At 34.9% G+C, this 17,217-nt stretch overlaps 1 protein-coding gene across 1 annotated transcript in view; it reads left to right on the top strand.

Annotated features, from left to right (window-relative positions):
• The first annotated feature begins 454 nt into the window (after window positions 1-454).
• LOC126815000 (huntingtin) overlaps window positions 455-17,217 on the top strand; it is a 56,855-nt gene continuing 40,092 nt past the window's right edge. The window contains exons 1-15 of the mRNA XM_050540508.2: window positions 455-657; window positions 1,241-1,324; window positions 2,368-2,488; window positions 3,446-3,585; window positions 4,868-5,006; window positions 5,615-5,756; window positions 6,663-6,844; window positions 8,801-8,996; window positions 9,373-10,071; window positions 10,283-10,444; window positions 10,798-10,994; window positions 11,638-11,739; window positions 12,686-12,786; window positions 14,046-14,307; window positions 15,942-16,102. Of these exons, the coding sequence (XP_050396465.2) occupies window positions 563-657; window positions 1,241-1,324; window positions 2,368-2,488; window positions 3,446-3,585; window positions 4,868-5,006; window positions 5,615-5,756; window positions 6,663-6,844; window positions 8,801-8,996; window positions 9,373-10,071; window positions 10,283-10,444; window positions 10,798-10,994; window positions 11,638-11,739; window positions 12,686-12,786; window positions 14,046-14,307; window positions 15,942-16,102 (2,783 nt within the window). The 5' untranslated portion in view covers window positions 455-562. The remainder of the gene's footprint in view (window positions 658-1,240; window positions 1,325-2,367; window positions 2,489-3,445; window positions 3,586-4,867; window positions 5,007-5,614; window positions 5,757-6,662; window positions 6,845-8,800; window positions 8,997-9,372; window positions 10,072-10,282; window positions 10,445-10,797; window positions 10,995-11,637; window positions 11,740-12,685; window positions 12,787-14,045; window positions 14,308-15,941; window positions 16,103-17,217) is intronic.

The raw sequence follows: 17,217 nt of genomic DNA, 5'->3' as shown, positions 1-17,217 counted from the left end.
ATGGGTACATAAAATGAGTAAAACGCGAGGATCATTTTTTACACTACAGTGTCTTATGTTTACAAAAATGCACGCGCCATTGAGCCAATGATCGACGCCCCATGAGGTGATGTCACATGTAAAAAGCAATCATCCTCTGCAGAGTTAGAAGACGACTTCTAATATATCGTTATAGTGTTACAGATTTACAATGCATGGGAGGTAATTCTGTTTAAGAAGAGTCGTTTCCCCTTTTCTGCAAGATCGTTTTTCTTTCTGTAATTAAACCAAATTATATGCAAAAGTCACACTTTTTACTGGGCTTTACGGATGAAATTGTTTTTTATTATGAATATTCTTACGAATTAACTTGTCATAAAATATTTTGATGGCAATATTTATTCGAAACTATTGCTGTCAATATCTGTACTATCTTTACCTTACAGCAGCAATGGCGTCGAAATGGAAATGAAAATGTGATAAACAAAACAAATTGACGCCATGTAGACTACTCAAACGTTGATCGTCATAGATTTTATGAATATTTATTAGCAGAAAACAGTCGTCGATATTCCAACCGAAAATGGCGACTATTGAAAAATTAATCAAAGCCTTTGAGGCTTTGAAAGTTTTCCAACCTGCAGCCAGTGGAATCGAAGAAATCACAACATCAACAAAGTAAGTTGAATATAAAGTCAATAGATAATTACGTTGTATTTATTGATGACATGCAGTGGCACATAAATATTACAACATTTTGAGATAAGATAGAATAAATTTATTCGTTATGTTATGTATGAGGCTTTCAGGACAATGATTCATATTATGTGGACTGGAAAATGTGTTTATTATTCACAAGGACATGCTGCCAAGAGCCGGCATGTAACAGTAACAAAAGTATTAATGTAATGAGTGTCTACCAAGACTACTGGGTGTTTAAAAAAAAGGTTGTTGACATGTAGCCCAATTAAAACATATTGATAAGAACAATCTTCAATCTGACTCTTTACAACAACATTTCAGTGGTTGACTCCCCATCACTACAGACCTTCAAAAACAGACTTGACTTGCATATGGCAGACAACAAATTTGCTGCGAAACTGGAGTAGTGAGCTTGCCACCCACACTACTCCACCCACCTTGATGCAAAGGTAGTCAAAGAAATCAGGATCAGGAGAAAGGCCTCAAGGCCTACTAGATCCTGAACCTGATATGATGTAGGCTACCAGTTGACTACAAATTTTCTCATTTTTGATTTCAGGAAGAAAGATCAACCACCAAGTAAGAAAGATAAAATGGTGAATTGTAATATTGTGGCTGATTGTATTTGTGCTGTTAACATGAGGTAAAATGATATGAATTCTCTAACTTTAACTTATCATATATATATGGACACCACTACACTTTGACATTCTCAACAATGATAACACAATTTTACTTTGAGTAGCCTAGTTATGAATTTGAACAGCACAGGATTAATGGTTTTATTTTCACCTGACAAAATATCAAGCATTGCCACTGCCAGGGCTCACACTGGCTTTCAATATTTTTCCGCCAAAATGGATAATAATTTTTATATAAGAAAATGTTCATATTTTTATTCCACCAACTGGAATAAAAAAGACAAGAATCGTTGCTATTCAACTCGTACTTACGCTTTCGACCATAGGCATGCTTGTATATTTTCCATTCTGTATATGAAGCCACAGGAAACGGAATTCAACTATTAAAATGTTTAATTCTCTTCGAAAGGAACTGTTGGTCATTTTGATTACATGTATTACTCTTTTTTTTAAAAAAGCAAAATGAAACATCAAATAATGACCGCTTGAATTAATCATTAGGAGTAAATAATGACTTGAGATAGGCTTTATACATATCATTGGCAATTATAAATCAACTAATCATTAATAAAAGACAAATGATTAGTATCACTCATCGATGCGATCCAGATTATCAGCCAGTTGATTAATTTATAGTAGTTTGCCACATGATTGACACTCAATAATGGTTAATCCAGGATAAATATGGTTAGAATTTTACAATTTCTTCTGCCAGTTCTTAAAAAGAATCGCCAGTACTGCAAAACATTATCGCCAAAATCAAATTTCAATCGCCACTTTCATATTTTTATCGCAAATTGCAACTTTTGCGACAGTGTGAGCCCTAAGCATTGCAGAATTGTACTTGACATTTTGAACTTTGTGCTGTGGGTGTAATGTTGTTGGAGTCAGGATCCAATGTTAACAAACTGCAATTTGTGTAGCATGTACAAATAAAAGCCACCATCCTGTGGCTAGGCTTGTCATTTCCCCTGACATAGGTCACCAGTAGGCATTTGTTGTGTTTTCTTCAAATTGGCTTTACTGATTTTTCTGTTAATTGTAGATCTGTTCCAGATTTCCCAAAGTTTTTAGGAATAGCAGTTGAAGCATTTTTAACTTTATGTGATGATGTCGAGTCTGATATTAGGATGGTAGCTGATGAATGTCTTAACAGAACAATAAAGGTAGTAATACAATTTGAAATAAAGTAACACAAGATATTCTCAAGGAGCGAAGCCACTGTGGCTCAGCGAGTAAAACTCTTGGTCGCTAAGCTGGAGGTCCTGTGTTCGATCCCTGTGTTGACCGAGAAAGTTCATCAGGATTTTCCAGCGTGTTTACTCGTGATACAAGTGTTTAGGTTGGTAAAAGTACATGAAAATACAAAAGTAATTTTATTCGCAAGATACAAAGGTTTATGACTCCTCACATTTTCTGTGCATGTTAGTAAAAACATAAAAATACAAAATTTTGATGTAAAGTGATTTCATATAAGTTATCATTAGTACTGTAAAATTAAGTTGGCTGTATCGTATTGTGGTAGAAAATATTGCCATACACAATGTACATGTATCAGTGTATAGAGTTTATCATCCTACTGTTCTGCTCTGACTGGGTTAATAAAGACGGGCATATGCCATACTGTGTGCTACCGTGGGATCTGGGGGGTTGGATGGCTGAATGGTTAGCGTGCGCGTGCTGTATCATAAAGTCTGCCATTGAGTCGACTGGCGTGGTTTCGAATCCCCGGTTGTACGTGGCAAGGAGTAGGGTCGCCTGTCCAACCTCGTGGGTTTTCTCCGGGTCCTTTATTATTGAAATAAACTTAAACCATATGTTGGTCCCGAAATGACCTAGTTTGTATCGAGTGGACATTAAACCCCATTTCTCTCTCTCTCTCTCACCATGGGATCTTTTACATGAATGCCAAAGTGTACATGGGACTTCGGTTTTTCGTCCCATCCAAAAGACTAGACAGCTGTGGGCCCTCCGTCCTGCATCGCTGACAAGGCGAAAGCTAGATAGTTAGGTCCAATCATCTGCACGTATGTAAATTTAGAGAAGATCTAATGTTAATTTATTTTATAATTTTTCATTTGGATGTTTCTTATGTCTTCACCCTATATTTCTTTGATTTACAGACTTTGCTTGAAACAAACCTGGGTCGATTACAAGTTGAACTTTATAAAGAAATAAAGAAAAATGGAACATCAAGAACTCTTAGAGCAGCTTTATGGAGATTTGCTGAAATGTGTCATTTAATTAGACCATTAAAATGCAGGTAAGATTTAAGAGTGAAATCGTAAAAGTACAGGTGCATGTGCTTTGATAAGATTTGTTATGATACATCGATCCATCATGTATCATTACACAAGTTTCAAAATGAAAAGGCAGTATCCTTCTCTACAAAAAAATCAAATCATTTAATTTTGGACATTATTATACACAAAATAACTGTATCAAAAATCCAGCATCTACCTATAGATTGTACTTAAGATTCAGATTAAGGCATTTTTTATAAGTGTACTTCACATTCCTTAGAAATAAAAACCACTAATAAATTTGTACGATTTGAAAGTTAAAATCTGTACATAGGATGGTTTTGGATAACGATCTAATTTGAATAGGACAACATTGCTTTCATCGATTGCACACTCTGACAAGTGGCACATGTATCTGCTTATCAGAAAGAATAAGCATTCTCATATCGTATGGTTCACATATATATTTGATTAACAGTTGGTATTCCTTGCAAGCCTGGAAATAAGGCACCTGTCCCAGACATTTTTGCAGTGGTATTATTGATACCCACTTGTTCAAAGTTCAAAGTATCAGGCTGACCTTAAAAATATCTTTGTTTCGCCTAACGCGACCGACTAACTAAAACCACCCCCGACTTAAATTATTTTATTGCACTTTTCCGCGATCTTTTTATTTTATTTTGTGTGTCAACCTGAAATATATCACGAGAGTTATTTCCCTTTACTATGGCTATAGTTTGATTCATTATTGAAACTGGTTGATCAAGACGAAAGCGTTATAGGTGTCGCTTCTCAACAAAATGGTTGCAGACGAAAGCACGTCTATTCCCACGAAATGATTCTGCCTCTATGTCTGTGGGGCGTCGTTTTAAACATGACGAAGATATTTTCACTATCCGTTTTCGAGAAAAATGAAGGCACAACCCGCACGATCGTTAAAAACGTGTTGAAGGGGTTTCACACTTAGAGTTCGTGGCAAATCGTGTGCGAGTCTCGGAGTCGTGCATCACGAAAAATCCCGATGTCATACTCATTGATTTGTTTGACAATAAAAAAAGACGAATGTTTCCCCCCCCCCCAGAAAATTATCAAGCTGTCAAATTAGCTCTTTAAAAAAAAATCTGAAAAAAAACCCCGACCTACCGACCCTTCTCCTCGATTGTGGGTCGGGTTTGGCGAAACAAAGATATTTTTAAGGTCAGCCTCAGGTATTAATTCATTAGTGCCTGAATTTAGCACAAATCCTTATACCCCCAGCCCACTGTGCCCTAAGCTAAGAGATGTTACATTTGTTTATTTCAGACCATATATAGTAAACCTGTTACCATGTCTTACTCGGATCTGTCAGAGAGATGAAGAAGCCGTTCAAGATACACTAGGAATAGCCATGTCTAAAATTTGCCCTTCTTTAATGGGTTTTGCTAATGACACAGAAGTCAAGGTAACAATTGTTTTTTTAAAGCAGCATTATGCTGACAATTCTCACTGTAATAGATAAAAAAAAAGATGTAAAGGGAATATGCTGAAAAGTCCAATATAATTACTTCACTCTGAATGATAATAAACAAAGTCTTGATTATCCCTTTATACAGTTAATCATCAACCACAGATCAGATTCAAATGGCATCGAGGGACAATTGTGGTCTTGTCACGTTAATAAATGTCTAATTAATAGTTTATATAACATTTAAGGCCTAAAGAAAGACATGCAATAGGCAGATTAAGCTCTTGCATAATGCCTGCTTAAGTATATGATTAAGCGTGTATATCTGCAATTAACTGACATTTTATGGAATCTTCTTGGGGTGCCAAAAATCTAAATTTTATTATTGATTAATTTTTGTTAATCAGGCAATAATTAATGCCATTTTGGACAGTCCATATTTAAAATATTTTCATCACCTCTGGCAAATAAGATAAACCAATGAAGGTATTTGTGTATGTTTTGTCTTCATAAATTTGCTCCATTTATACTAGAATCAATTAAAAAACAAATTTGATTTCCTTCAAGATGATTGAACAGGCAACTTTGTCTTGTATTTATTTCAGAGCTTGTTGAAAGCATTTATGCCAAATCTACGTTCAGGGACTGCCGTCTGTCGGCGTACTACAGCTACATCTCTTGTGCTAATCTGTCAATACTCCCGCAATCCTATGTCATTCTTCTCCTATCTTATAACAGTACTATTAGGTAAGTCAAAAACAGGGATCACGGTGGCTAAGTGGGTAAGATGCTAGCTCGCTAGCCTGGAGGTCGGGTGTTCGATCCCTGCATTGGCCAAGAAAGTTCCTCCAGATTTTCCGGCATGGTTCTCCCTTGTCAGTGATGCAGGATGGAGGGCCTGACAAGGACAACTGTCTAGTCGTTAGGATGGGACGAAGAACGGAGGCCCCGTGTACACATTGGCATGCACATGAAAGATCCCTTGAATTCGATATAGGAGTAGGCCATAGTGCCACTGTCCGGGCAAAATTTCCCTCATAGCACACTGTATGGTGTATGCCCGTCTTCATTAGCCCAGTCCGGAGCAGAACAGTAGGACAACAAATCAACAAACTATGTTCATTTCATAAAATAACATATTGTATTCTGAACTAGCCAGCGAGGTTGGATTGCCAAATGGTTAGCACGTGCACGCTGTATCATAAGATCCGTCATTGAGTCAACTGGCATGGTTTCGGTTATCTCGGTTGTACGTGACAAGGAGTAGGGTCGCCTGTCCGACCTCGTGGGTTTTCTCCAGGTCCTCTGGTTTCCTCCCACTTCTGAAGATCCCTACGTGTAAGTGAATTATTGAAATAGAAGTGAACCATATGTTAGTCCCGAAATGACCTCATTTGTGTTGAGTGGTCGTTAAACCCCATTTCTGTCTCACTCTCTCTGAACTAGCCAGCGACAATTGAGTAAACACACGAAAATAGGCAGCAAGACTTGTGACAATTGAATGTGATAATATGTCCACCAATTATCACTACTTTGCAGGATAGGTAATTTCGATATGTAATTTGTAGAAAATGTTATTTATTGGAATATCAGACCATTGAACTAGATATTTATGTAATATTCAAGGTTTTGTACATAATGTTTAATTTGTAGATCAAGTTTTACCAGTGGATGTAAATCATGAAGTATATACATTACTGGGCGTTATTCTATGTTTACGTCACGCTATACCTGTCATGAGTTCCACAGATGATAAAGATCAGGGAATGAAAGGAAGCTTTGGATTGGTTCAGAAAGATAAAGAAGAAGGAGTCAGTGCAATACAAGTTGAAAAGGTGAAAAAATTTCTTTTCTTTTCTATACAACTGGTTCTATATAATGTGTAGTTGTTTGGATGTTACGAAAATTCGATATAAGAGTAGGCCATAGCGCCTCTGTCTGGACGAAATTTTCCTCGTAGCACACTGTATGGCATATACCTGTCTTCATTAGCCCAGTTGGTGTAGAACATTAAACCAGTGATGGGATTTCGCCCGTATATTCCAGACATGTCCGACGCTATTTTCCAAACATCATAAATTGTCCGACCAGGAATGATTAAACCCCATTTCATTTCATTTTCTACTTGCTGGGATTCTGGTAAATTTGTTTCATAATGACAAATATGTATGTTTCCCTGTCTGGCTATATGTGTACAGGTACAAACCTGTGATTGTTTTCCATAGTTTGCTCAATCACCTATTGACAATTGGATTATATATGTAACACATGGATATTATGATAATAAAACAGAACAGTAGGATGTTAAACCCCATTTCATTTCTGTATACCCATTAAAACTGTGTATTAGTTTGGTACTGGTATTTGGCAATGCTAATATTTCATTCATCTGAATAGACATTTTTATATTTACACTATTACCCAGTCTTAGCATGTAATTTGTTTGTAGCGTATTTTAAAGATACATTATGTAAAATTTAGATAAAGAGCTGGCTGTTCTTGCTATGATAGTTCAAAAGTAGATGATGAAAAATGAATATACTGGAAATTTCAGTTAAATTAATTTATTTCAATTGAAAAAAGGAGTGTTTTGAAATTTGACCAGATAGTCTAGATTGTCATTATGTCAAGTACAATTTCTACGATAATAAACAAATTTGATTACCCATTTTATGGTTAAATTATTAGATGGAGTGTTCTAATCAATTCAGTATCACAGCCATCCGATGATATAGTGAGTTAATTATGGGTCGTGTCTTGTAAATAAATGTTATATAACATTTAAAGCCATAAAAAAGACCTGCAGTAGGCAGATTTAGCTCATACATAATGCATCTTTAAGTTTACTTTTGATCATGCTGGAGGTTTAGCTGCATAAAAAAGCATCCTAGCAGTAACAGATTTTGATTTATTTTTGTGTGTGTGTCTTTATTTGTTGGCAGTGATTGTTATGCAAAATATCACAATTTCGTTTTCTTTTTAATTGATTATATTATGATCTTTGTCATATTATTAATTATTCACCTTATTTGTCTGTATTTTAAACAAAAAAGGGGGGTTGGATGGCTGAATGGTTAGCACATGCGCGCTGTATCATAAAGTCTGTCATTGAGTCAACTGGCGTGGTTTCGATTCTCCGGTTGTAAGTGACAAGGAGTAGGGTCGCCTGGCCAACCTCTTGGGTTTTCTCTGGGTCCTCCGGTTTCCTCCCACTGCTAAAGATCCCTACGCGCAAACGAATTATGGAAATAAAAATGAACCATATGTTGGTCCCAAAATGACCTAGTTTGTGTCGAGTGGATGTTAAACCCCATTTCTCTCTCTCTCTCTCTCTCTCTCTCTCTCTCTCTCTCTCTCTCTCTCTCTCTCTTTAAAGTTACAATTTCATATTTTCTAAGAAAGTCAAAACATAATTATTTCTATGTCTTTTGCTCAATAGGTTGTCATCTCACTATTATACGATCATAGGTGTCATTCTCACACTTAAAACTCATTTACACCGGAAATAATAACACAATTACCTCCCAATTACCTCCCTTGTTTTCTATTCTCCCCCATGGAGAAGCTATCATCAAACATTTGAATTTGAAGAGGAAAATGATATTTTTGCAAATTTCTCAACTGGCAATAGTGAGTTATAGGATTAATAGGATTATTCTTTAACAAGGTAGGACTGTTTATAGATACCATCTATTTTAAGGCTTTATTTTAATAAATTTTAAAAATATAATGTCGAAATATGAAATTACAACTTTAAACAAAATTCGATTGTGTTAATGTTATTATTACAGATATTTCAGCTGTTATTATATTACTCGGGTCATACTGATCATAATGTTGTGACGGCATCTTTAGAGGCACTGCAGCAACTATTACGCCACCCCCCAGACAACATACAATCTTTACTACTCAAGCCTGGTAGTATTGTCAGAACTCATATATATCAACAAGATTTTATAGATGAAAGAGAAAGAATGAGAGTCGAAAGTAAGAATTTTACAAAATTTTGTTTAGTTAATCTTGTGTAAATAGCACTAATTTCTCTCACATTCGTTAAACATCAAATCTTTGTTTAAAAATTAGTAAAAATCATTTAAAATCACCCAAAATCGTTTAATTTGTACTTGTGTCCAGTTTAAAGCTGACTGATTACGATAATGAGTGTTCAATTTACAAGTATTTAATTTCCTGACCACTAGTAGTTGTGTTCTTGGCTAATGAGCATTTATAGGATGTAATAATTTTTGTGTTCAACTTAGTTTCTGGAATAGATGGGCTGGATGTGCTGATAACTGAGTTTTAACAAATATTAAAGCTTAAAAACTTGAATCAAATCTGTTCTGTATATTTGTATCCTCTATAGGCACTGCTGAACTCTCTGTAATGGCTGATGACCAAGGATTGGAGGAAGATGCTGATATTTCCATAGCAACAGATCAACCAATCAAATCTAACACGTCTGCTCTAGATGATGACATTGACCAATCAGAGGATCTGCCTTTGGAATCGATGAATTCTGACTTGGTTGACACAGAAACGGATGTTTGTCAAGCTGTTGACTCGTCCGTTAAGTTCACATCAGATACAAATTACTCAAGCCTTGATATCGGGGACCTGAATGAAGAAAAATCTGAAAAGGTTACACTCTCTCATAGTCCAAGTCAAGATACTTTAGTAAGTGTTAAAAGTATCAGTCCAAAACACCAAACAAGAAGTTTGCTGGAAGTGGCACAAGATATGAATGGAAATCCAGAATATATTGACACATCAGGAGCTGTGAGTCCTTTACCACAGAATGAAGAAATGCCAACAATTGAAATAACCAAAGCAACACCAACAAAAGAGCTGCACGATTTTGGTGATATTACAGACAATGAGATGCCATTGATATATTGTGTGAGATTGTTGTGTCGAAGATTTTTATTAAGTGGAACAAAACAAGGACTGATTTTAGATAAATGTGTTCGAGTTAGTTCCAAATCTCTAGCTTTAGGTTGTATAGCATCGGCTGTTTTTATGTGTCCAAAGATATTTTTATTAAAATTACTGCCAGGTGAATTAGGTAGGTGGTATTTAAATAACTTTTAAAGATCAACATGTAACTGATCAAGCTGATATAACCTATTCCAGGTGTATAAGCAGTCCACAACTTTTTTCATCTTGTTTAAAAGTAAGCTTGCCTAGAAATCGTTCATAAATTTGTGTTTACTCATCTTCCATAACAAAGCAACCGACAAAAGGGTTAATACATAATACGTTTTTATTTATTTCAGGTGATCAAGATATCCGTGAAGTCGTTTTATATGCGTCACATCCTGACCCTATTTTAAAAGGTCAAACGTCTGTGGTTATCAGTAGTTTTATAAAGGGAGTTTTAATTGAGGGTCGAGGGGATTTTAACAAATGGTTAAAACTGAATTCACCAGCTGATATTGGTAGGTAATCTAATAAATTTATTTATCATCTGTTTATGTCCAAAGAAGCTGCTGATCGTCACTTCCAATTTTTTTAGAAAATCAGAAGATAAGCCCCCCCCCCCCCCGTCTTGAATTCACTTGTATTAATTATGCTCCTCGGAATTGAAGCATTTTTGGATAGATATTTAACGGTGCCCCTCTTCATTAGCCCAGTCGGAGCAGAACAGTAGGACGTTAAATTTCATTTCATTTTCATTTATTCAAAAACACTTTAAATTGTTACATGTAATAATTATAATTTATTGGTCGCTTGTCACTTTTAGAATAAAGAATTAGGCATGCTTTTATTTCTTTATTGATTTAAATTACAGGTGAAGTATGTCTGGATAATCTAGTAGAAACATTAATACATGTGATAGAAGATGAATCTTCAGTAGCAACAAGACAAGCTCTTATAGCTCTACAGATGTGTTTATCGAGTCTTATAGAAAGTTGTCATGGTGGACTGGGTCTACAGGTCTTATTAGAATTGTTAGAGATTAGAAATAACCCATATTGGTTAGTTAAAGTAAGTGAAAACCAGCTCTGTTTGTTTTGTAAGAAAGACAGTTGAACAAACACAGCGTATGGGTAACAATAAGACACCCAACTCTATCCGTTTCTTTATTGTTATATTGGGATCCTTGAATCCTGGGGAGGGGGGGGGAGGTGAAAGGAAACACAACTATTCTCCATGTTAGAATTCCAATCTCTATCTTTATTACTCAAAAGACAGAAGAACTATAACATAAGGGAGACAGCTTGATGACCACAATGATGAAATGAAATCAAATGAAATGAAACGGGGTTTAACATCCTACTGTTCTGCTCTGAACTGGGCTAATGAAGACGGGCATATGCCATACAGTGTGCAATGAGGGAAATTTTGCCCAGACAGCGGCACTACGGCCTACTCTTATATCGAATTCCAACAGTCAAGGGATCTTTTAAGTACACGGGACCTTGGTTTTTCATCCCATTCTAATGACTAGACAGCTGTCCTTGTCAGGCACTCCGTCCTGCAGACCGCAATGATATACAATACATAACTATATGACACTATGACTCCTTTTCCACCCCCTCCCCAGATTATGAATGTAGAGCAGCCACTGTTTTATTCAATTCACATTTCATGCAAAGAAATACAATGTGATATTTTAATTTATTTTCAGGTAGAATTATTAGATATTGTTAGCAGCATTAATTTTAAAGTTGTAGCATATTTAGAAAATATCTGTGAAGAAATAGAAACTGGCAAACATCATTATCTAGGGGTAAGAAATGTTCTGTTTCTGGTCGTGGTTTTCATGTTCATGTATGGAGAATTCTTTGTTATTGATTTCGTTTCTTTAAAAGTAATAAGACATCAAAAATGCTCCTAATAGAAACCTTGACAGACCATATATACATAGGATCAAAGAGATTTGTTTTTCATCAAGTCATTTCTTTTAAAAATGATAAAAATCAAAACTGCTTTGAATCGAAACCTTGACAGATCAAATATACATAGGATATAACCTCGCAAACCATTGTGCCATTTCTCTATATATATCAAGACCACTAAATCATCATTGATTTAATGATTCTGAATCCTTTACAAACTACAATATTATGAAAGTTAAATCTCTACAAAAGGAATATCGATCCAAAATGAGTCATTTCTGTTCAGTATTTACAAAGATATGAGGAATTCAAATTTGGGAACATTTGAGATCCTATGAATACTGTATATAACAAGCCTATAAATCTTCAGTAAAATCTTTTGATGGAACTATTTTAATCTGATAATCCAATTGGGAGATAATCTACCTTTGTTATTTTGGTTTTATTTTCTTTTTTAAAAGTTAAATAATCAATTTGAGCACAGTTACACTGTAATTTAGCATATTTAGCTCTAATTTCTTACACATCCATTCAATAACAAATCTTTGTTTGAAAATTCATAAATATGTAAATATTGTCTAGAATAGAATCACCCAAAATCATCAAATTTGTACTTGTGTCCAGTTTAAAGCTGACTGTTAAATTTTGATAATACATAGTTTAATTTTTAAGCGTTAAATAATTAACTGGGATGTTAATTATCTAAAATAAACAGTCAGCTTTGAAAAATAAGATATTATCTTAAGAATAGAAATGACAATCGATAGCTTTAACTTTTTTCTCAATGAAGAAAGAGCTTTATTGGAAGGATATTGACCATTTGTTTAATAATTACAGAAGTTAGAAATACAGGAATATTATATACATAATGTTGTGTTGCATCTATTAGCTGATGAAGATACTCGAGTACGACATGCTGCTGCTACAGCTCTAGTCAAGTAAGATATATAAACATATTTCATGTTAGGTTCGTTACACACAAAAATTCTGATTCGTCTGATTGAACGAATCGATCATGTCCAGAAATTGTATTCTTACCCTCTTACCCTCATTAGTTCAGTAGTTGGAGATGATTTTAAAAAAATAAAAGTCTTATTTCACAGAATTATTTATGATTGGAAACATTTTTAGATAAGCCACACCAATTTGAATTTTTGTCCTTCGGGAATATCTTTCAGTTTCAATTTTTTTTCTTTTTAAATATTGAATAAACCAAGATTCCAGAGTCTATTTAATTGATTGATACCACAAAGAACTAAAATTACAATGGTTTGATCTTAGGATCTGGAATAAAATTTATTATCAATTTATTACATTTGAAAATTGGTAATAAAATAAACAATTTAACTATTTATTAAATTGTGGTACTGGTACTTCGTGGTTTCACTTCATCCACGGAGCCCATGACTTGAACATTCCACTGTTATGCTAGGTTCCCACTGTCGTCCGATGCTTTACAATAGGAATGTCCCTATTGAGTCCACGATCTGGTACGTTTGAGTACGTTTCGATACAATCAACATGATTGCTACGACTGGCCTCAATATATGATAAGACCTGATAGGATCATCATGATTACTCCTAAATTAAAATCACGATTTTAATCGCAGCACGAATCGTGATAGTGGGAACCTAGCATTATTATATAAGATTCAATTTCAAAGAGAAAAATCTTTTTTCAATTCTATTTTTATGCAAGATGAAGCACAAATATCATTAAGATTTAGATTTAATCAAGACATATTAAAGCTTTATTAAAGGGACAATAACACTCTTGCTGGCTTGACAGCTCCAGTAAATAAATATTAGCCTTATTCTAAGTATTAGATGTTTAAGTGTCCTACCTGTTGTGTAAATTATCCATTACATCCTATTTTACTTGTCCAGAGGGTTCAAAAATATTTTTAAATCCAAGTCACATTTGAAAAGGTTTACGCTAGGCTTTTCAAATCATTTAGTTGAATTTTTCCAATTTTTTAAATTAGATGTGTTAAGATGAAATTTGTATCATCAATTATTTGGAATATGGTAAAATAGTACAATTTGTTGACCAGAATAACGATTGGGACATATTCAGTTACAACAAGAGTGGTATTGAGCCTTTAACAGTTGTAAATAGGTGTGATTTATTCTTTGAACCTATTTCTGATTTCTATACCTTCATTTTATGAATATGTATTTTTCATTTATATTTCAGGCTCATTCCAAATTTATTTTTCTCAGTTGACAATGCTCAGCATGATCCAGTGACCGCCTGTGCTCAGGATATGACGGATTGTGCATTTAGTTGTCTTTCCCATCAACTGGTGGAGGATTTACCTCCGATAGTTCAAGGCTTGGTGAAACCATATCATTTCTCACCTATAACTATAGTGAAACAGACAGTAGAAAGTAGTTTATCCCGTCTTATACAAGCTTTATTACATCAGATACATATATCACAATCGAAATATCTAACGGTAAGTTTATACACAATATTAGACCTTATAATAATATTCTGGTTCTCAGATAATTCTGCGTCACTTAAAGATACATTATGTAAGATTTAGATAAAGAGCTGACTGCTCTTGCTATAATAGTTCAAAAATAGATCATGTAAAATGAATAATTTGAAAATTTCATTCAAATTATTCTATTGTGAGAGAAGATATTAGCCTTTGAAGGTTTGACAAGACATGTACAATAATTTCAACCACCGTACTGGTTGTTCGAAGCTAAGTCTTGCTCCTCCAATTTTAGCTTAAATCAAAATATGGCTGAACTATTCTAATCTATTTAATATCGGAGAAATCTGATGCCATCGAGAGTTGATTATGACCTTGATATGTTAATTAATGTCTAATTAATAATTTAGAAAACATTTCAGGCCTAAAGAAAGGCCTGCAATAGGCAGATTTAGCTCTTGCATAATGTATATAACACTGTAACCTGGGTATCATTTAATCTTGTGTATTTAGCTCTAAATTTTTTAACATTCATTTTATATCAAATCTTTGTTTAAAAATTCGTAAAAATCATCCAAAATCATCTAATTTGTACTTGTGTTCAGTTTAAAGCTGACTGATTAATTTTGATAATGTGTGTTCAATTTACAAGTATTTAATTTCCTGACACCTGTTCAAAAATTAATCAATATACATCAATAATCAATTGGGTTGTTTATTTTTTAACAGTGATCGAGAAATTAAACATTTGTAAATTGGACACTATCAAAATTGAATGGTCAGCTTTAAACTGAACACAAGTAAAAATTAGATGAATTTTGGTGATTTTAAATGATTTTTACGAATTTTTAAACAAAGATTTGATATTTAACAAATGTGAAAGAAATTAGTGCTAAATACACAAGATTAAATGCGCCATGACCTGTTTATATTTTCAAAAAAATCTAAAAAAAACAATCTTATTTAATTACCGCATATAAATAGTTTTACTCTGGTTTCAGAAAGTTACTCTATAACAAACTTTGTATGAATCCAGAAATGTGTCGTAAGCTCATTTATCAAATATACAACCCTGTGTTATTAACAATTATAAATGATACTGAATAATCATACCTTCTTATAAACAACATAATGAAATAAATCTAATGTCTTGAAATATAATGTTTATAGAAGTCATTTATTCCAGTGGTTATCCTTTGACAAAATAAAAACACAAAAATAAAAAATTCCTTCCACATCAGATATATGGTTAGGATTGACTGATAACCAGAATATTTTTTTGTTTGGCTTTACAAGACAGGTTTAAATTGTGGGATTAGCCTTCTGTAAGTGATGTTAAAAGTTCTAGAATTAATCTGTTTGTCCTTGTACTCCACAGTGTTTTAGATCTTACAGAATTTAATGTCATTTAACTACTGTTGTGTGAGTTATCAGTTGCTGTAAGAGTTGGTTGTCCATAAATTGTATTGATTAATATGCAGCTTGTGTCACTGGTTAAAAAATTAACAGTTTCAAAGGTAAACGGTTAAAATAAGGTTCATGATAGAAGTTTGGCGTAACTGAAAATGATGAATTTGAAATGATCCTTCCCTGGTTTCCTTTTTGGTATCAGATTAAATAAGGATATTTGTATGATTATATCATTATAGAATGGTTGTTGTCATGCGCTGTGTTTATTATGTGAAGAGTATATGGTATCATGTTACTCATCGTGTTGGGGATGTGGTCCAGCTACACATATATCAACTAAAGACTCAACCACACGATCTAATATGAAACGACCTCCTAGTAGATCTCTCAGTTCTTCAAGGTAAGTGGAGTACCAACAAGTTACGATTAACCCTCTGACAACCAAATTCCTTAACATTTACACTGGATTCATTGTTTACATTACAACCTTTCTCTTAAAAAAACAAAAACAACTGTAACACTTATATTTCACTGAATATCCAGTAATTAATAAAGATACATTAACCCTTTCACTGCGTATACCCGGTAGTACCGGGTAATATAAAATGTCGGTAAAATGCGCGTACCCGGTATTACCGTGTACTCAATAAAGCCCTCGCTAAATCTAACGTCGTAACTGCAAGTGCCATCTATTGTTTTTTCTATACACTAGAACATATTTCCACGTGTTTCAAAGCGTCAAACCGTAAAATGGCGGGGTGCAGAGTCCCACGTAGACGATTCACGCTCGACGAAATCGTGGATGACATCTTCGCTGACCAAGACAGTGAAGACAATTTCGAGGCGGATGATACACGTAATTCATTTCCAGTTGATAATGATAGTAGTCAGGACAGTGATGGGGAGTATGACGTCGGCGATTTGTTACTCGACGTTCCGCCTATGTCTCCTGTGCATGATGAACAAGGCCAAGATGACCATGATAGCCCTATGTCTGCAGTAGATTCTGACGATAATACGGATGTTGATAATGATGCTGGGCTGCTAGATCGTAAAAGACGTAGGCAATCCCCGAGTCCCGAACGTGTACATAAATTGACTGACTATAGTGATAATGATATGGGAACGGGCGATAAAAGTGATGGTGAAAACGAAGTAGTGCAAGCCGCACGTGTTTTTGTCAGAAGCAGGCGTGGTCCGCGTGTTCGTGGTGGCATTGCTCGTGGTCCGGTTCCTGGTAAGCCTTTATTGAATGACAATAGTGGTCTTGGTAGTGGTAGACGTGGCCCACATGTTTGTGGTGGCTCGGCTCGTGGACACCGTGTCCGTGTTCGTGGTGGCCATGGTGGTGACAGAGGTGGCCCTGTTAGGGATCAGCGGGGCCGACCGCGCGCTAGAGGACAGGGGCAGGGGCGGAGGCCTGCCAGAGCTCAGAACCCCAGGATAGTTTGGGACATTGATCAGAATGACAGTTATATGCCAAAACAAATTCCATTTGTCGGTGGCGAGAGACTC

This window comes from Patella vulgata, chromosome 3 (assembly GCF_932274485.2).
Source record: "Patella vulgata chromosome 3, xgPatVulg1.2, whole genome shotgun sequence".
NCBI classification, from domain to species: Eukaryota; Metazoa; Mollusca; class Gastropoda; family Patellidae; genus Patella; species Patella vulgata.
Note: the sequence above shows the minus strand (reverse complement) of the source record. Positions and strands in the feature narration are given on the sequence as shown.